General features: G+C 37.3%; 1 protein-coding gene across 2 annotated transcripts in view; it reads right to left on the bottom strand.

Annotated features, from left to right (window-relative positions):
- The window catches only part of Capn7 (calpain 7), a 40,033-nt gene that overhangs the window by 7,904 nt on the left and 10,299 nt on the right, over positions 1-21,830 (bottom strand). For both annotated transcript variants that reach the window (XM_070018609.1, XM_070018610.1), the window contains exons 4-13: positions 21,586-21,653; positions 18,483-18,683; positions 12,825-12,911; positions 11,049-11,175; positions 10,256-10,341; positions 8,004-8,097; positions 5,618-5,764; positions 4,265-4,371; positions 3,026-3,146; positions 337-481 (exon numbers count right to left, since the gene is read on the bottom strand). In XM_070018609.1, coding sequence (XP_069874710.1) covers positions 337-481; positions 3,026-3,146; positions 4,265-4,371; positions 5,618-5,764; positions 8,004-8,097; positions 10,256-10,341; positions 11,049-11,175; positions 12,825-12,911; positions 18,483-18,683; positions 21,586-21,653 — 1,183 coding nt within the window. The remainder of the gene's footprint in view (positions 1-336; positions 482-3,025; positions 3,147-4,264; positions 4,372-5,617; positions 5,765-8,003; positions 8,098-10,255; positions 10,342-11,048; positions 11,176-12,824; positions 12,912-18,482; positions 18,684-21,585; positions 21,654-21,830) is intronic.

Genomic DNA, 21,830 nt, shown 5'->3' with positions numbered 1-21,830 from the left:
GGAACTTCTTTGTACAATTACTTAAAGATAATAATAAAAAAACTTAATAAAAAAAACAAATTATCAGCTTTCCAAATATTCACTCTTGACACTGATAGAGCACAATTTTTGTTTGTAAACAATATTGTATATGGCCTATGGTTTCTTAGTTATCCATTTGTAAATCATGTGGTTGATTCACTTGATTAAAGAAATTATCAAAATATTTTTAAAGTTTACTAATTCAAAAATAAAGTTTTCAAATAAAAATAAATGACAAGTAAGTTAATTACATTTCCTCTTGTTAAAACATGCTATTTGACATGCAAATCGTATCAAAATTAAAAAGATTTTTACCATTATCTATTTTCTGAGCTGTTCGAGGATCAAAGTTTAGATACTTTTGCAATTCTGGAGTCCAGTTTTTTACATCATTTTCACTATATCTTCCTTTCCAACGTAAATGACTCCAAGGATTTTTCAACTGGATAAATCTCAAGCCCTGTTTTAAAAAGCAAGATAACATTAAGTTGCAAAATGAGCTTACCTGATTATTATATAATTCTTTATTGGGATATTTCTTAGCTCTTTTCCTTCAAATTAACGTCTTAACACTTTCACTAGATCATATATTGAACAAAAACCATAAATGGTTGTTTCCTCTTTAGAGCTGTAGTCAGTCACAAGGCACACACAGTTAAACATTCAATGCTCACATGTAGGTAGAGGCTGATGCACAGAGTATACACACAAAAAAATCTCACCCATCACAGAAAGTCCCATTGGACATTACTGCTGGAGAGCATCAAGTATCTCTTACCTTTTCAAAGCTCTTTCTACTTTGGTTTCATCTTATTTTCCAGTCATTTTTACTCTAATGTAGTCTTTGTTCTCTCAATCCCATAAATCATCTTGATTTTGTCTTGAAAGGAATTAGCTAACAACATGGCTCTCTCCTTTACTGAAGGCCTTAACTAATCCCCCTTTCTCTCAGTGAAGATTGAAGTAATGAAAAAACATGATTATCAACCAAGGAGTCAGAATGAGGCCGAATGATCCGTTTATTTAAATACAGGAGGTAACACATGCACATTATCAAATAATGAATTTCCCTTCACTTTTTATTTTGTGCCATTATTAGCACTCAGGGCCTGAGTGCTGTCCTTAGCTTTTCACTCAAGGTTGAACCACTTGCTCAACCTCTTGAACCACCATACCTAGACTTCTGATCTTCTGGTGGTTAATTGCAGATAAATAGTCTCACAGGCCGGGTGCAGTGGCTCACACCTGTAATCTTAGCTACTCAGGAGGCTGAGAGCTGAGGATCACAGTTCCAAGCCAGCCTGGGCAGGAAAGTCAATGAGACTCTTATTTCCAATTAACCACCAGAAAAACAGAAGTGGCACTGTGGCTCAAGTGGTAGAGTACTTGCCTTGAGCTGAAGAGCTTAAGGACAGCGCCTAGGCCAAGAGTTCAAGCCCCATGACTGAAAAAAAAATTCACAGACTTTCCTGCAAGGCTGGCTTTCAACTGCAAGCCTTAGCCTCCTGAGTAGCTAGAGTGATAGGCATGAGACACTAGTGCCAGGCGCTCCTTTCTTTTTTTTTTTTTTTTTTTTTGGGTCCAGTCATGGGGCCTGAACTCTGGGCCTGGGCGCTGTCCCTCAGCACTTCAGCTCAAGGCTAGCACTCTACCACTTGAGCCACAGCACCACTTCCAGCTTTTTTTCTTTTTGCTTATGTGGTGCTGAGGAATTGAACCCAGGGCCTCAGGCATGCAAGGCAAGCGCTCTACCACTGAGCCACCTTCCCAGCCCTCCTCTCCTTTTAATTAGAATCTCTCCTCTAAATCTTACAGTGCTGAGAAGCTGTGTTACATTCAAACAATATCCTATTCTTTGTTATCTATGTATACAAATACACAGACTGGCCAGAGTTTAAAGAAAGAAAAAAAAATACACGAGACGGTCTTCTCAATGAGATACTAAACTTGCAACGGTGATGGTACATATCTTTTTTAGAAGTGCTACTGAAACCATGAAGACTATAGTAAATGCTCCATAAAAGCTGAATTTGTCTATAGAACTGATTATACTGATTCATAAAATTAAAAGCTGGCAGTTACAAGATCATCTGTCTTCAAATAGTTCCTTTAGGAAATCAATTATTTTTTCCTAAATGTTCTAAATCAAACTGGTCAGGGATATTTAAAAATCCTTTGCTATTTTTTTCTGTTTTGCTTTTGACCTTACTGGGGTCTGAACTCAGGGTCTCATGCTTACTAAGCAGGCATGCTAGCATTTAAAGCCATATCCCTAGACCTTTTTGATTTTTTTGTGTGTGTGCCAGTCCTAGGGCTTGAACTCAGAGCCTGGACACTGTCCGTGAATTTTTTTGCTCAAGGATACTGAGCTACAGCTCTACTTCCAGCTTTTTAGTGGAAAATAAATAGTAGATGGCACTGTTTAGTACCATGGGTGTTTTGGGGTTTTTTTCCTTCAAGACAAAGTCTCACTATGTAGTTCAGTCCTTGAACTCTAGGTTCTCTTGCCTCTGCCTTCTATGTGCTGGGATTTTGTGTTTTCTTTTGCTGTGATGCTAGTAAAAACAAACCTATGGTACTGCCAACCATATAAAAGTATAACATACTATGGAAGTATGATGCAATGTGAGACAGTTGCAGCCTCATATATCTCCTGTTCATCCACCTCTCTCTTGACTAAATCATTTTCTCTTGTATTTAATTTTATGTGTTTATGTGGTATTCAGCATGGCTCCAATAAGGAGACAGACACACGAATGGACACATAAATACACACACACACACCACAGCCTAGGTATGTAGACCAACAACAAAATTTGACTAACCAACATCACTCACAGGCAATTTCTTGGATTGTATTTCATGGTTAAATGAACCATGGTTACACATACAAGGTCTAACATACAGCGGGTCTTCTGTTGTTGCTATCACTATTTCTTTCTGTGATTTCAATTATTGGAATCCAGATGAGAAAAATAAGAGGAAAAAATATCGAAGGCCTAACCTTGAATTCTCTTATATCCAAAACAGCATATGCATGTGTGGGAACCAGGCCCCACTTCTCTCCTTCAGCTTCAGTCATCATTCCAGTGGATGCAGTGATGAGGACATCCCCTTTGTGAAATCTGGAATGACCCCAAAAGACAGGAAATTAAAGAAAACACATTTAAAATTTCAGAGCACATATTTCTTTTTAATGATTCACATAAAATTGTGTATAAATTTGAAATCTTTTCAAAAATGGACTATTCCTAATATCTTAACCACACTTATCTGAGATTAAGCCTGTTTCTTTTTTTTAACCATCATAATAACTTATGCAGAAACCTATCATGCAGAAAACTATCAAGTGAAGAAAAGCAAATGCTAAAATGTTATTTTGCACATAAGCATAAAGATATAGAATACTAGATGCACTTCCTAAAATGAGATATCATTTATTGATCAAATCATTGTGTTCCCTAGTTCTGCTACTTAATGTGTTGTTATTATTTGGATAACTCCAATATTGTCTGGATACTGTTTGATATTGTTTGGATAATTCCAGTTTCTTTATATGGATTATCCAGATGAATCTTAAATTCTCAGACTCTTTTCCCACCATATCTCAAAATTGGCTAAGTACTTAATAAGTACAAAATAATTTTTTCACATTACATATTCCAGATTTATTTCAGATAATCTACATATTAGATTAATTGTAATTATAACACTATAAACATAACTAAAGGCTGACTGTATTTAATTTTCCTGATAAATAAAAGTGACAGCTTCTGCCAGGAATGGCACAGGCTTGAAATTCTAGCACTAGGGAGGCTAAAGCAGGAGTATTGTGACTTTGAAGTCAACCTGGGCTACACAGTGAGATTCTGTCTCAAAAAACTAAAACAGGGAGTAAGTTTTACAATCTCTATCCTAAATGAGGTATGATGCTTTTACATAGCTCCTTTAGTACCAAAACAGAAAAAAACAAAAACAAAACAAAAAAAATCAGCCAGGTGCTGGTGGCTCACTATTATAATCCTAGCTACTTAGGAGGCTGAGATCTGAAGATCTCAATTTGAAGCCAGCCCAGGCAGCAAAGTCTGTGAGACTATTATCTCCAAAAACTTACTTAGAAAAATCGAGAAGTGGCTTTGTGACTCAAGAAGTAGAGTGCTAGCCTTGAGCACAAAAAAGCTCAGGGACAGTGCCTAAGCCCTAAATTCAAGCCCCAGAACTAGTTTAAAAAAAAAAAAATCACCTTTGATAAAGCATTCGGAAGGAATTATCCTTACTGAAAGTCTGGCTATCTGAATGCATAGCAATCCTTTCTGGAATCCACCCAGTCAAAGCATGAAGATCAATATTCTGAAATATAAACACATTTTGTTAACATTATTCTCAATCTATTAAACCCTTGAGGTAGCTATTAAATCTCACTGATTTGCTATCATAATTTTGATAAGGATAAATCAGAAGATAAGGATATTTCTCTTTTTCCTTAATATAGAAGAATTGTTTCATAAAAAGTATTTTTTAAAAACACTCAAAACAAATAGAAAAACTGCTATGATGATGCTGGTCACTTCCCACTTAATAAGTTCTTACAATGAGAGTACCTTTAACATTCTGACATGAATCCCCATTCTTCTAAGATACACTGAGTAAATTAAAAGGCAATGGATTATGAAGGCACTACAAGTATTTGAATGATAAAATAGAGCAATTGAATGTGCAGGCTGGGAAGACAAACAGTCAAAATCATACTGTGTTTAAAATTATGATTTTACACTTTTTTTTTTCTGGTCGTGGTTCTTGAACTCTAGGCCTGGGTGCTGTCCCTGAGCACTGCAGCTAGCACTCTACCACTTGAGCCATAGTGCCACTTCCAGTTTTTTGGTGGTTAATTGGAGATAAGAGCCTCACAGACATTCCTACCTCAGTTGGCTTTGAACCATGATATCCTGAGCTCTCAGCCTCCTAAATAGGATTATAAATGTGAGCCATGGTGCCCAGATTATTTTATACTCTTTCCTAACATTTTAAAATCCTGGAGTGCAGAAAAGCCCAGGATTAGGAAGGGAGACTAATCAGGTATGACTGATGGGTGATTCACATGGTCCACATATTGTTTACAACCCCTGAGAGATGGCTATTATACGATACACACACAAAGACGCTAAGAAAGATAAAGCCAAGGCTGGTTAAGTGTCCACATTGAAAGTCACATCAATCTAATTTCTGTCTTAAAGTCTGATACTTTATTTCATGCATCAAAGGGACATTAGTAATAGCTCAGTTTTACAAGTTAAGGGTGGGGAAAACTCCTTGTACCAGAACTTACATATCAAAATATAAAGGCTTCATATGACACCTCTCTTTAATCTGAAACTGTATATGCTACAATTGGCCCTATATCTCAACATTACAGCAAACACTATACACTTCAGGCTTTTCTGGAATCTACAAATGTGCTATCGTCACATAAGAAAATGCATACCCCCATAACCAACATTTTCTGGGATTGTGTTTTCTTTCCCTATGAATAAAAGTTTAAATATAATCTTATTAGATAATATAAATCCATGTCTGGAGCGTACCATCTTGTACTTACTGAGTTGGATCCTGGGAAATCATATCCTCCCATAACTTTCATGTATGCTTTTTCTATGAGAGACACCCATAATTCACTTTTATTGTTGGAATAAGAACACAGCAGTTCACCCTTATGATCAACAGGTAACTGGTCATCAATTATCACCTGGAGAAAGAGAACATTAACTTTCTTAAAGAAGACAAAATATTTTAAAATCTTCTCCCTCTCTCATATATATATATATATGTGTTTGTGTATATATACGTGCATATATGTGCATGCATATATGTATATATACACATATATGTATGTATATATGTAAATATACACACAGACACATATATATGTATTTGTACAAATATATTAGTGGTTCTGGAGTTTGAACTCAGAGCTTTCACACTTGCTAGGCATTGCTCCAATCCTCCTCTCAATATTAAAAAACAAACAACAACCAAAAAAATCCTTTCATACCAATAAAAGAGGGACTGGGAAGTTGGCTCAGTGGTAGAGCGCTTGCCTTGCATGCCTGAGGCCCTGGGTTCGATTCCTCACCACCACATAAGCAAATAGAAAAAAGCTGGAAGTGGTGCTGTGGCTCAAGTGGTAGAGCGCTAGCCTTGAGCTGAAGAGCTGAGGGACAGCGCCCAGGCCCAGAGTTCAGGCCCCACAACCGGACCCAAAAGCAAATAGAAATAGAAAAAAAGATACAATAGGCCTACTTTGATAGCATCATGTTTCTAGAAACTGATCAATTATAAACTGTTGGTCATTTTAATATGTGTTTATTCAGCTTTACAAGACAGTACCACTTAACAGGTTAAGTCACTATTTTATAGGCATATAACTACCACCAAAGTTATTAGGGATTCTAGAACATACAGTGTATTTACAATAATTACCAAAGGCCCTCATTGCCAGATATGGTGGTTAATGCCTGGAATCTCAGGACATAGAAAGCTAAGACAAGAGGATTTCAAATTTCAGGACAGCCTGACTACATAGTAAGTTATAGGCTAGCCTCACCCAGTGAGAGGGGGTTATTGCTATTAAACAATAGTACCATTGCCTGTCATTTTAGTTTAAAACTGTAAAAAAGCACCGGGTGCCAGTGGCTCACGCCTGTATCCTAGCTACTCAGGAGGCTGAGATTTGAGGATTGCGGCTCAAAGCCAACCCGGGCAGGAACATCCATGAGACTCTTATCTCCAATAAACCATTCAGAAAAGCAGAAGTGGCACTGTGGCTCAAATGGTAGAGAGCTAGCCTTGAGCTGAAGAGCTCAGGCTGGGACAGCACCCAGGCCCAGAGTTCAAGCCCCAGGACCTGCACCAAAACAAAACAAAAAAAAAAAAAGTTTAAACTATGTATGTATTTCACAAAAAACTTTCCAAATGGTGACTGACACCTGTAATCCCAGCTAGTCTTAGGGACCGTAGTACAAGTGGCCTGGAGAAGAAAATCTGTGAAACTCTTATCTCTAATTAACCACCAAAAGACAGAAATAAAGCTGTGGTTCAATTGCCAGAGTGCCAGAGTTGAGCAGAAAAGGCTTGGTACTGTGACAGTGCCTCAGTACCAATAGAAAACACTCACACGCGCGCGCACACGCACGCACGCACACACGCAAAGGGGGGGCGGGAAGAATGCTTAAGTTTCTTACTATCTTCACTTGTCCACCAGTGGTAGATTTCCTTTTGTTTTTATTTTTTTTAATTAAAGAAGGGCTTCATTTTAACATTTTCATACACATATACACAATGTATCCTGATCAACCTCATTGTTTCTAGCAAAAAACTGAGGTGCCAATCAAGGTAGTGAACAACTGTAATCCCAGCACCTAGGAGGCTGTGTCAGGAGGACTGAAAATTCAAGGCCATTCTAGGCTAGTGAGACTATATCTCCAAAATAATAATAAAGAACTATCAGGCTAAAAAAAATTTTTTGGTGCAAATCATGAGTACTGAACTCAAGGCCTGGGCACTGTCCTTGAGCTTTGTGCTCGAGTCATAGCTACATTTCTGGATATTTTTGGTAGTTAAATTTTAAGCATTACTGAAAATTTGTACACATTTTCTCAGACCCATTAATAAAAAGACTTAAAGCTAGGTAAGATGACACAAACCTATAGTCCTAGATATTTGGGAGGATTACTTGACTACCCAGGAGTTCATGAAAGCCTGGGCAACACAGTGAAAACCAAACAACAACAAAAAATTCACTTTGTCATGAGTTTTATTTTTAATTACTAACATATGGTGCTATTGGTAATAATATGTATATCACAGATTCAAAGTCAACTAAAATGACAATGTTTAGAGAGATAATATTAATGGTTCTACTCAAGTCTCAAAAATGGGAATGGGAAGAGAGAAGGTCCGGGGAGAGAGGGAGAGACATTATTCACCTTTCTTGGGACACCATTGAGGTGGAGTTTTACCATATACTTTCCGCATGGATTGTACTCTGGTTCACCATCCTTATTTTGAGGGTAAATTATGCTTTAGGTAAGAAAAATAAATATTGAAATATTAATATTAATATTCAATATCAAGTACTATACTAGATTTCACACTTTAAACATATGCCACTCATTTAGATATACTGTCTTTGAAGTTTTATAAAAATAAATGTATCTCCTACAGTAAATCTGAAAAAGAGCTTTATCCTAAAGTACTTATTTACTTTATAATAAATAAAGTTTTGTGTTTTTTAAATTGCTTTGAGACAGTTTCACTATGTGAACCAGGCTTGGCTGAAACTCACTATTTAGCCCAAGTTAGCCTCAAATTCATGCTCCTCCTGCCTCAGCCTTCCAAGTGCTGGAATTATAGGTACATACCCACCCACTCCCAGCTTAAGAAAGTATGTTATGTGATCATAAAATAGAGTGTAAGTTTCATAATATTCTGAAAAGTGCTCAAGTTTTAGCTATATACTTCAATAAGTCAACTAAGTGGTTATATTTTATACCAGTTTATTTATCACTGACTCCAAAAGTAAAGTGTTCATTTCAATTAATTACAATTATGCACTAAGTACAACTCTATAAGGCACTAGAATTATACAATAAGATATTTGAATAACTGTCAGGGACAATTTTCTCTCTTGCTTTTTTTTTTTTTTTTTTCTGTTAGTCATGGGGCTTGAACTCAGGGGATGGGCCCTGATCCTGAGCTCTTTTGTTCAAGGCTAGCATTCCACACATTGAGCCACAGGAATACTTCTGGTTTTCTGATGGTTAACTGGAGCTAAGAGTGTCATGGACTTTCCTGCCTGGGCTGGCTTTAAACTGCAATCCTCAGATCTCAGCCTTCTGAGTAGCTAGGATTACAGGCTTGGGCCACCAGTGCCTGGCGACAATTTCTGGACCAATCAAACATACTGCAATTTATTTATATGGCAAATAACAACTTAATGACTGTTGAATTCATCTTTGTACTTATGACTTAACAAAAACTCAATTAAGAAAAGCTGAATGTAAAAAATAATGCTTAATAATTTTAACACAGAATGGTTTTAATATAGATTTTAAAACTGAACAAGAGCCAGGCAGACCTGGTGGTTCATGCCTGTGGTGAAATCCACTCAGAAGGTAAAATCCAGGAATTGTGGTTTGAGCTCAGCCCAGGCAAAAAGACCCCCAATTAATGTAGACCCGGTGCTTTACACCTGTGATCACAACTATGGAGAAGTCCATAGGTAAGAGGATCGCAGTCTCAGGCCAGCCCTAGGCAAAAACCCTACCTGATAAATAAAGCATAAAGAAGCATGGCTTAAGTTATACAGTGCCTGCCTAGCAAGCAATAGACCCTGAGTTTAAGCCCCAGTACTGACACAAAAAACAAAAAAGAAAAAGTATTTCAGAAATACTTCCCTAATTTCTAACAAAGTTCTAGCCAATGGAAATATGTTATTTTATATTTTCCAATAGCAATAAAAGTTAAAAGTAAAAGGTAAAACCAAATTTAATTTTTAAAAATTTTTATTTTTATTTTTTGTGTGTGTATGCCAAGTACAGGGCCCGGGTACTTGCTGTCCTCAGCCTTTTTGCTCAAGGCTAGCATTGTACCACTTGAGCCAAAGCCACTTTTGGCTTTTGGTGGTTAATTTGAGATATAAGTCTCACACACTTCTCTGCTTAGGATGTCTGTGAACTACAATCCTCAGATCTCAGCCTCTTGAGTAGCTATGATTACAGGAGTGAGCCACCAGTACCTGGCAAAACAGTATTTTGTTTAGTCCAATATATTATGATTTCAACATGCAACCAACATTTTCCAATGTTACATTTTTTTGTCCTATGTTTTCAAAATCTTACATATATTTTATTTGCAGGCTATTTTATTTTTTACAAATTAACCTATTTCAATTCCCCAATAGCTACAGGTGTTCAGAAGCTACCTTTCTGTAGAATTTTGCAAGTATTATAAACACAACAGTTTATTTTGATTCATTTATTTCGAAGCATTTATCCTATATATTTTATGTAACTATATATACGTGCACCCTGACTACTTCAGCATTATCTTTCCACATTCACAAAACATCTGCCTCATCTCTACAGAAAAGCCATATATTCTAGTAATATGCTCTCTCTGCCTGCTAAGTCTTAATTTCTAAGCAATTATGAAAAGAGCTAACAGAACAAAGTATTACCTGGTAATCAATTTTTTATTGAATCGCCTCTCATAAGCCGCACTGATGGCCAATGACGCCACAAAGGAACAATCCGATACTATTGTCTGTTAATAAGAGCAAGTATTAATATATTCCTTCATGTATTTTCAACATTTCAGCACAGGACTTACATTCTGCACCTACCACCTGACTTTTTATAGAAAATACCTTAATTGTTTGAATAGCCAAATTAGAAACGCCATTCTGCTGACTCATTTTATTCAAACTAATCCTAGAAAAATAATGAAGTATTTCAATAAAGCTAATTTAGAATGATTTTGTAATCCATTCTTTTATTAAAGGTGAAATGCAGACTTTCAAGTTTCTAATCTACAAACACAAAACTAATTACTCTTCCTATTACATAATTATTTCAGTGTGTAAGTCAAAATGTATAGAATAAGCTAGGCATGGTAGCATGACAGCTGTAATCCCAGCTAAGGCTGGAGGCTAAGGCAGAAGGATTACAGTTTGGGGCCAGCTTGGATTAAAAAATCAAAACTCTGTCTAAAAAAAAAAAAAGAAAAGATGAATATGTTCAAAGTAGACTGTTTGCATGTATAAAAATAGAAGAGTGATAAAGAGGTGATAATTTTTAGAACACATTGTAAACATGCAGAAAATTGTTATGATGAAATCTCCCTTGTGAAACTAATTTTGACATGCAGAATGAGCAATCTTTCCATTACACTCATGCATATGAACATATAAAATCTAAGGAAAAACTCAAACTCATTTTCAAATATAGAAAATTATACAAAATGAATGTTACCTGCTTTATGCTAAAACTGGACACAGTGTATATCATTGTAGGATTGTTGGTAAGATCTTCTGGTCGAACCCATTTGGAAAATGTAGTTTTTTGTTTTGGTGACAATGGTAGCTTGCCCAATCTATCACTAAGATAATAATAAAAATTAAAATAATAAGATTAATAATAAATGACTACTCAAAGTCAAAATGACACTTGCTAGAGATGGCTTTTTCTTTTTTTATAGAGATCACATAACTATCTTTAATATATTCCTAAAATAACTCTATGGTCAAATCTGGCTCATTACACTTAACCTAGAACCCAGAGTTAAACTCAACATCCCTCCCAATTAAAGCAATATATACATATATATATATATATATATATATATATATATATATATATACAGATAGCTGAAGACAGAAACAAATGTAAATTCATGCATATACTGTGAAAGTTTGAATTAGCATGGTTATGTTCAAGAAATTCTGCAATAGAGTTAGTCACAGAGTGAGGTGGCACACAACTATAATCCTAGCTACATGAAAGGAGGAAGAAAGAAGATCTTAGTCTAGGACACTGTCTGAAAAACAAACTATAAGCAAAAGGACTGGGGTATGGTTTCACTGGTTAGACTTGCTTAACAGCTGGAGAACCTCAGCAGTGAAATCAGGTATTAACAACAGTACAAGTTGATTCATTCAGAATGACCAGGAAGCTTCTTGGCTCTTATATTCTGAAAGGCTATTCAAAGTGGCTAATTTGCTAAATAGTAACCAACCATATGTCAGACATCAAGCTAAAGTCCTTTATATATTATCTACTTTATCCCCCAAAGCAACTCTATTAATCTGCCTTTCCCCTAAATCCTTTCTAGAGTAAAGGCAACACTCCTTGGAATCACAAAGATTTTTGGATAATACAAGAAATATGACATTAAAGCTAAAATAAATATATCATAACATTTTTTAAGGAATTCTGATAAGCATTAGGAGGAAGAGGATTTTTCACTCAATTAATCTGCAAAGTTCCAGTTGAAGTATTTGTTTCTGCAATGCAAAATACCTCTAGAGTTTCACTTTGCTTTCTCTTTTTCTTTCTTTTTTAATATGTATGTGCTGGAACCAGGGCTTGAACTCAGTGCCTTGCACTCCTGCTTGGCTTTTTTTTTTTTTTTTTTTTCTGGGTACGGTCGTGGGGCCTGAACTCTGGGCCTGGGTGCTGTCCCTCAGCTCTTCAGCTCAAGGCTAGCACTCTACCACTTGAGCCACAGTGCCACTTCCAGCTTTTTTTTTTCTGCTTATGTAGTGCTGAGGAATCGAACCCAGGGCCTCATGCATACAAGGCAAGCGCTCTACCACTGAGCCACTTTCCCAGCCCCTCGACTTTTTTTGATGAGTCTCACTGTGTAGCCCAAACTGGCCAAAACTTGTTATCTCCTTCTCCTCCTCCCACCTACCTATCTTTCCCCTCTCCCTTCCCCTACCCTACATAAAAAGCCTCTGAAGTGTGCTGGGACTAAAGACTTGTGCCTCTCAAACTTTTTTTATTATTTTGGGGAAGCCCTGGGATTTGAACTTAGGGCCTCAAACTTGCTAGGCTGGCACTCTATGATTCAACCCACTTCTGTATGACCTCACTTCTTTCCAACAGTTGTTGGAAATGTCAAACGTTTCTTATAGTCATAGTTTTATTGAAAACTTTAATTTCAAGGATCTGAATTAAACTGAATTCAGATTACTGAAAAACTATAGAAAAAAATTATTCTAGAAATAAAAACAAGTATTTACTTACCAAAAAGGCATTGGATAAGCAAAACGTTCTCTCAGATCAACACTCATGAAAGGAACATACTCTATACCATTTATTTTTGATGTTGTCCTATGAAACACAAGAAAAAAAGCTTAATTGTTCAAATCAGCTTTAATTGTCAATCTTATTTAAACTCATTACATTTTTAAATGATCTAGTACTATACTAAAATTTAACTGACAACTTCCTGTTGTTCATACCTTTATTGAGACAAATTTCCATAAAACAAATACCAGAAAAGAACTGCTGCAATTCAGAGTACTTTTTAAGACCAATATACTAGCCAGAGACAGTGGTTCCCACCTGTAATCCTAGCTACTTAGAAGGTGAGATCAGGAGGATCACCTGACACAGATGACAAAGTCTTAGGACCCCTCACAAGTCACACAACAGAAGCAACTGCTATTGTCATCCACACAGGAATGGAACTGCCCCTAAGAACACTCAGCAGAGGTGCTATTAGAGGCAGCTGAGACATCAAAGGTAGCTGCTTCAGATGCCTAGCATCAAAGGAGGCTTGGGATTCCTTGCGGAGCATTCAGCAGACACAGCTCTGGTGGCCACTCATGCTCATGTCAGCAGAGACACCACTGGAGGGAGCCAAGGTTTTGTCTGTGGCATGGGTGTGGCAGTTGTCCAGGGCTCTATGTGCTGACCACCAAGTGGGACAGAACCCTTCCCTTCCACCCTAACCTAAACCATGTGATTTCTACAGCCTCAGGTCTTCACACACATACACAAGAACAACTGAAAATTTATATTTTGTTTCATGTAAGTCTGTCTTTGATGTTGCTTTGGTGGTTTTGATTTTTTATTTATTCACTTATTATTTTTTTGGGGGGGAGGGGGGAGGTCCAGTCGTGGGGCCTGAACTCTGGGCCTGGGCGCTGTCCCTCAGCTCTTCAGCTCAAGGCTAGCACTCTACCACTTGAGCCACAGCACCACCTCCAGTTTTTTTTTTCCTGCTTATGTGGTGGTGAGGAATCGAACCCAGGGCCTCAGGCATGCAAGGCAAGCGCTCTACCACTGAGCCACCTTCCCAGCCCTCACTTTTTTTTTTTTTTTTTGTCGGTCGTGGGGGCTTGAACTCTGGGCCTGGGCGCTGTCCCTCAGCTCTTCAGCTCAAGGCAAGCACTCTACCACTTGAGCTACAGCCCCACTTCCGGTTTTCTGGTGGTTTTTTATTGGAGATAGGAGTCTCACGGTCTCTCCTGCCCGGGCTGGCTTTGAACCGCGATCCTCAGATCTCAGCCTCCTGAGTAGCTAGGATTACAGGCGTGAGCCACCAGCGCCCGGCTCCAGCCCTCACTTATTATTTTTAAAATATGTGATAAGAAAGGAGAAAAGAGAGGAGGGAGAAGAAAAAAGGGAGGAGAAAAAAGGAAGGAGAAGGAAGCTTTACGTCCAGCTTTTTAGTGGCTTGGAGATAAGAGTCTCACAGACTTTCTTGTGTTGGCTGGCTTTGAACTGCAATTCTCAGATCTCAGCTTCTTAAGTAGCTAGGATTCCAGGTGTGAACTATCAGTGCCCAGCTGCCATTTACTTTTTTTTTTTGAGGGGGAGGGGAGTCAGTCATGATGGGGCTTGAAATCAAGGACTTGGTGCTATCCCTGAGCTCTTTTTTGCTCAAGGCTAGCTAGCGCATTACCACTTTGACCCACAGTGCCACTTCTGGTAGAAAATCCTGCCTTGGCTGGCTTCAAACCACAATTCTCAGATGTAGCTAGGATTACAAGCCTGAGCCATGGTCACCCACCCCCATTTAGTTTTAGTTCTACTTACTTCTCCCTTTTCTCAGAAATCATATCCAATCCAAAACATCTGCCTTTCAGCATTCAATTTTAAGTCAAATTTTGCCCCTTCAAGAGCCCTTCTCCATTTATATCTTCCTTCTATCTACAAGTAGAACTGCTCTCTCACTCAAATTTTCTAACTTGTTCCCCATCCCAATCCTTTCCATATCATCTGCACTTTTACCTGAAAACTAGATTGCCTGAACACCTTTTTGTTGTCTTGTTTTTGTGTGTGTGTGTGGATATTCATCTATTCAAGTCTCTTCACCCTTCCCTACACAAATACAATGCTCACTAGCTCTTTTCTACTTATTTCATATTCTACTTTCTCCTTAACATTACCCATCAAACTCAGCTCTGCCTCCTTTGTTTCCTATATAATTAAATTCCCAGTAATACTCATTAGTATATACACAATATCTCCTTCCTATTACCACTCTGGTTAATAACTAAGGTCTTCCTAGATCACAAATATACATCTTTGTTGCTGTATTCATCTAAAAATATTGGAACAGTAATGGTGACTATAGTTCATTAGGGAATGCCACAAATAGAAGGTTGTGGTTTGTCAACTATAATAGCCTTTGCAATCAAGCTCCCTCACCCTGAGGAGAGCTCTATACAGTGTCTTGAACACTGAAAAATTATTTGGCAACTTAGCCACATCTCTCCAAGTAATAAGGAAATAGACCACAGCCCAGCCATTATTCAGTTTTAACTAATCTTCAAGAATTTACCAACTAAAAGGACCAGGAGATTGAAATGTCTACCAAACTTAGACCTAGACACATAAATGGAAAAAAATCACTAAATTAATGAGTAAACAAGATAATCTGTCTCTCTCAAAAGCCAACTATTCTACAATAAAGGACTTAAAGTGTTAGTAAAAAAGAAATTTCACACAAATCCAAAAAGGCAATGAAAAGAATGATCAATGAAATTAAAGAGGTAATGTATAAAGTTCTAAACAAATTCAGAGGACACAAAAAACTACAGACTTCAAACAAACATCTGAATGAAATAAAGAAGAAATGCAGAAGAATGAAGGAAATGAAAGGTGTAGAAATCCTGAAATAAAGATCAAATAAACCAGGCATCAGTGGCTCACAACTAATGCTAGCTAGATATCTCTTCGTAAGCTAGACCTCAGGAAGCTGAGATGCGTAGAATCAAAGTTCAAAGCCTGGGCAAAAAGTCCAAGAGACTCCATATTCAATTACCAGCAAAAAGTCAAGCTGAAGATATGACTCAAGTAGTAAGGTATCAGCCATGAGTAAGAAAGCTGAGCAAGCAGAAGACTTTGAGTTCAAACCAAAGTATGAGAAAAAATTAAAATAAAAAAATAAAACCTCAATTGAAACCCCAGCTAATAGAACAAGTTGAAAATAGAGCATTAGGGATTGAAGAAAAAGCAGAAGAATGAGATCAAACAAAGACATTGAAAAAACACTAAAAAAATATTAACTGAATTTACAAGACCTGGACTTCATTAAAACATCATACCTACTAATCATGGATATAGAAGAAGACAGACAATTAAAGACACTCCGAACAAATATATAATGATAGGAATATATAACATGTCTTAAAGGCCTTTCGCTATTAACATTCAATGTTCAGCCTCTCAACTCTCCAGTCAAAAGTCACAGAACAGCCGTCTGGATTAAAAACCAGGATCCAACCATGTGTTGTTACAAAAAAAGCACTTCTAATTGACAAAAACAAATATAGGCTTAGGGTAAAAGGATAGAAAAGCAGGCAAGAGTACCCATATTTATAGCTATCTGATAAAACAGACTTCAAACTAAAATCAGTCGGAAGAGACAAAGAAGGTGTTTCACATTAATAAAGGGAAAAGCTGGGCACTAGTGGCTCACACCTGTAATTCTAGTTACATAAGAGGCTGAGATCTGAGAGCTTCGGTTTGAAACCAGTCCAGGCAAAAAAGTCCTTGAAACTCTTATCTCCAATAAACTACTCAGAAAAAGCCAGAAATGATGCCATAGCTCAAGTGGCACAGCACTAGCCTCGAGCACAGAGACTCGGGGACAGTGCCCCAGGACAGGCATTAATTAATTAATTAATTAAAGGAATATTCCATTAAGAAGAAATCACAATTGTTAACATATACAGACCAAACAGACCCTATTAGCCTATTGGGGAGGGTAATAATGGAAGACTATAGGTCACTCAAACAAAAAAACATCAACAACCTCAGAGCTAAACCTCTGGGCTACACAGGTATGAAATTATTTGGTATATGACAGAACAGACATGCATGCTTCTTGTATGCTTCTTACTGGCTGCCTGAAGCCTTCTGCCTCTATTGATAATTTTGTATGATGTTATAAATATCTAAATGACCCTCAGCAAAAAAGGTTATCCATCTCTTGTCATAGAACATATGAACTGAATTAATATCTTCCGAGTATGTATTCCAGCATTAGCACATTGCTCTCAGCAGTCCATGGAACTCTGTCCTTAACAGTCCATATTTTAGAACATAAAACTGGCACAACTTCTTGTACTCTACCAGACCATAACTGAATTAAACTAGAACTCAACAGCAAAAGATACTACAGTAAATATACAAAAAAAATAAAGGCTGGACAATAAATTGTGGAATGACCAGTGGACATCTGAAGAAACAAAGGGTGAAAATCACAAAGTTTCCAGAATCTAGTGAAGATTGGTGAAAACTTAGAAAAAAATGGATAAATTTCTGGATACAGTTTGCCTACCAAAACTGAACTAAGAGGCTATAAGCCACCAAAACATATCTATCACAAGAAATGAAAGTGAAGCAGTAAGTCTCCCAGCAAAGAAAATACCAGAATTACAGATTCACTGCTAAATTTTACCAAACTTTTAGAGAAAAACTAACACCAATACTCCTCAAACTTCCATGAAATAGAAAGGGAAGGAATGCTACTGACCTTATTCTATAAAGCTAGTAGTATTACACTTATTTTATAATACTAGCTATTCAGCAGGCTGAAATCTAAAAGCTCATGGTTCGAAGCCAGCCCAGGAAAAGTCCAAGAGATTCCATCTCCAAAATAAACAACAAAAAGCTGGGCTGGAGGAGTATCTCAAGTGATAGCACATCAGCTGCAGTAAGCCAAGGGTGAATCCGAGTTTACACCCCAGTACCAACAACAAAAAAAAAAAAAAGAAAGAAAGAAAGAAAGGGAGGGGGGGAGGGGAGGGAAGGGACGAAGCAGAGGGAAGGGTAGGAGGGGAGGGAAGGAGGGAAGAAGGGAGGAAGGAAGGAAAAACTATTCATAACTCAAGACCTATTTATTTCAAGGTAACCATTTTTCCTCCTTTAGTGCTCTGGTTAAAACTGGCACTGATTATTAGTAGTCAGCCATATCTCTGTTATACTCTCTAACCATCAGGGTTCAATTTGGCACAATAATAGAATTTTCAGAAAAACACACTAGGTAGTGTGTCTAGTAAAAACTGCAAAATACTAAAATTATGAACCAACAAAACCCAAGGTTGCCTTCATTTGAGCTAGCCCCCAGCTCTTTTTGTTAATACTTTGTTTTTGAGACAGGGTCTGTTCTTAACATTGCCTAGGCTGACTTTGAACTCAAGATCATATTGCCGCTGCTTTCAAAGTAACAGGAATTACAAGTATGCACCACTATATCTGACTGAAAACCAAAACATTTCAGGTAGTAAATTTAGTTGTAACTATATAAGATGTGATATATAATTATATAATAACAGCAAAACATGTTATAACAGGTTTGAATACAATTTAGCAAACCTAATTAGAATAAAATTACCTGTACTGATTATGTTAACAAAATTCATTCCAAGTCATAAACGGATTTACCTGAGCACTTCTATTTCTTCTGCTGTGTATCTCTGTCCTTGTGCATCACATGACTGTGGACTTATAAATTGCTGAGGTTTCTCAAGGAAAGGATTAGATCCTAGAGGAAAATGTGTTCGAACTGGAGGTGGTTTTGTCTGAGTATTTGTTGACTTTATTTTGTAAAATGGCTTTGTCAAAGGTTCACTCAATGCTTCTGCTCTATAATATAAGGACAGAAAAACTATTTAAATTTTTCTACTCACATTTAAGATTTAAGGAAATAAAATTTACTTCAAAAACCAGTCAAGCATACCTAATGAAAATTAGCATATAAAATTTTTACATTCTTATCTAAATTTCACTACTTAAGCTACTACCAGAGATAAAATCATTATTTTTGCAAATATTATTCTCTATAACATTAATTGAACACCTAATGTGTATGTCAGATCTGATGTAAGTGTAAGAGGTATAAAATCATTTCTGCTGCCAGACACTGATAGCTCACACCATAATCCTGGCTACTTAGGAGGCTGAGATCTGAGGATCATGGTTCAAAGCCAGCTTGGGCAGTAAAGTCTAGAGAATTGTATTTCCAATTAATCACCAGAAAACCAGAATTGAAACTGTGGCTCAAAGTGGTGGAGCACTAGACTTGAGCAAAAAAGCTGAGGGACAGTTCCCTGAATCAAACCCCATAACCAAAGAAAAAAATCTGCCAATGGTTTTTTGTTTTGTTTTGTTTTTGCTGGTCTTGGGGCCTGAATTCTGGGCCTGGGCGCTGTCCCTCAGCTCTTCAGCTCAAGGCTAGCACTCTACCACTTGAGTCACAGCACCACTTGAGCCACAGCACCACTTCCAGCTTTTTCTGCTTATGTGGTGCTGAGGAATCGAACCCAGAGCCTCATGCATGCAAGGCAAGCACTCTACCACTGAGCCACCTTCCCAGCTCCTGCCAATGGTTTTTTTGTTTTGTTTTGTTTTGTTGAGGCTTGATCTCTGGGCCTGGGTGCTGTCCCTCAGCTCTTCAGCTCAAGGCTAGCACTCTACCACTTGAACTACAGTGCCACTTCTGGTTTTCTGGAGATAATAGTTTCACGTACTTTCCTGCCCGGGCTGGCTTTGAACCGAGATCCTCAGATCTCAGCCTCCTGAGTAGCTACGATTACAGGCGTGAGCCACCAGCGCCTGGCTCTGCCAATGGTTTTCTCAGGGGAAAATAAAAACAGTGCTTCAAAATGATATAGATGCCAGGACAGAAGTATTACAATACAGATGAATGTACAACAGAAATACAGACTTAACGACTGGGAAAAAAAAAAAGGGGGAGATTCAGGGAAGGCTGCTAAAAACTTAATGCCTGAGCCACATGCTCACCTAGGAAGTGGGCAAGCATCTTCAAATACAAAAAAGAAGTATAAGGTGAAGAAGTATTAAACAGTATAGTACACAGGCTTAATTTCAAAAGAATGGATATGTGGACTGGAGTCATAGCTTGAGTGGTAGAGTACAGGAATGATCAGAAAGTTTATGCTCTGGTACCAGCACCAGGAATGAAGGAAGGGAAGGAGGAAGGGAGGGAGGAAGAGAATGAATGTAGCCCCTGAAAAAAAATAATAAACAAGCAGCAGCTAAGCGACAAGGGAAATGTAGAAGTAGAATCATGAAAGGGAATTTTGACTGCTCTGTAAAAGAATGAAAATGCAGCTTGGTGCTGGTAGTTTATGCCTTCCCAAGTAGCTACTCGGGAAGCTGAGATCTGAGGATCATGATTCCAGGCCAGCCCAGGAAAAAAAGCCCATCAAACTATTATCTCCAAGAAGTTGCTCAGAAAAAAAGCCAGAAGTGGTGCTGTGGCAAGTGGTAAAGTGTTAGCTTGAACACAAAGAAGCTCAGGGACAGTTCCCAGACCCTTAGTTCAGGACTGGCAAGAAAAAAAAAAAGAACTAAAAAGCTACAATATACAGGTTCTTGAGACCCATCAATGAGCTCAGGGGTCATATGAACAAATGTTACATATTTTTTTCTGGAAAGCCAACCAGTAACACTCACCCCTTTACTTCTGATGCACTCAGGAATACTGGATAGTTTATCAACACACATCATGACTGGTGAAAGAAGTCATGATGGAGAAGACAACGTGTCAAGTACATGTCTTCATGACTTTGGGGAAACAAACTAAAGGCTGATGATGGTGATGAAAAAAGAAATGACTATTACACTGCAATAGAAAAAGACCAGGGAGTTGTATAGCTATCTAGTCGGAACCTCAAAAAGGAGATAATTTTAATAATCCATGCTATAGATATAATTTCCATTTTCCCTTTATCTACAATAGTCTTTGAAGAAGAATTCTCTTAAACAAATCCATCCATTCTTTCCATAAACATACCCTTGAACACAAACATTAGGCATTCTGCTACAAACTTAGTAGAGCAACAAACAAAATCAGCAAAATGTGTTTTCACAGACCTTACATTTTGGAGAGAGAGGTTGAAAGTAATACAGACTAATAACAAATACTAAACTGGTAAGTGCCATACACCTTAGGGAGTTGTATAAGAGAGATAGCAAAAAATATTAAATAAGATAAAAATGCTGTAAAAGACTCAGTTTTAAATAGAATGGTCTCACTGGCAAGTTGACATGAGCTCAAGATGAAAGAGATACACATAAGTATAATTTGGGGAATATGTGTGACTGGAAACAGAATCATTCTCAATCTTTACTTTTCCTCTCAGTAATTCTTGAAGGCTTTCTGAAAGTTCTCTTCTATGGATGTTTTATTTTTCTGTGGTGCTGGGGATCAGAGCCTTCTCATGGTAGGCAAGTACTTTTACCACTGAGCTACATTCATAACAAATCCTCCATCTTCCAATTCACATATCATAGTCATTTTTTATATAGAGTAAAAATTAATAATACTTTTGGGCTATTTCTTACATTCAAAGCAAAGAACTAGAGAAGATATAAATTCACTCAGAGAATGGAAGATTTCTAAATCTTAGTTTAAAGATCTTCATCTTATTACTATAATCTCTACTACACATTAAAATAAATCTGTTAAATAACAACACAACACATATCACCCACAGAGTAAAATTAGAGTGACAAAACTCACCTGTCTAGTGCCTGTCGAGCCAACTGTTTCAGTTTGTTTTGCAGGGTTTTATCAGCAGTTTCATACGACTTAAAAGAAAGAAACATATTCTAAAGCATATTTATTGTTTTAATTTGCTTGATCTATGGCAATGATATGTAAAAGAAAATGTACCATGCATAGTATACTTTTTGAAATTACGAGTTTTTTAAAAGATGACATTTTATCTTCAGCCTTAAAAGTTATCATTTAATGCTATGTAATAT

Source organism: Dipodomys merriami, unplaced genomic scaffold, assembly GCF_024711535.1.
Source record: "Dipodomys merriami isolate MVZ:Mamm:240054 unplaced genomic scaffold, mDipMer1.0.p SCAF_13, whole genome shotgun sequence".
In the NCBI taxonomy this organism is placed as follows: Eukaryota; Metazoa; Chordata; class Mammalia; order Rodentia; family Heteromyidae; genus Dipodomys; species Dipodomys merriami.
The sequence above is the reverse complement of the archived record's forward strand: the minus strand, read 5'-3'. Positions and strand labels throughout refer to the sequence as shown.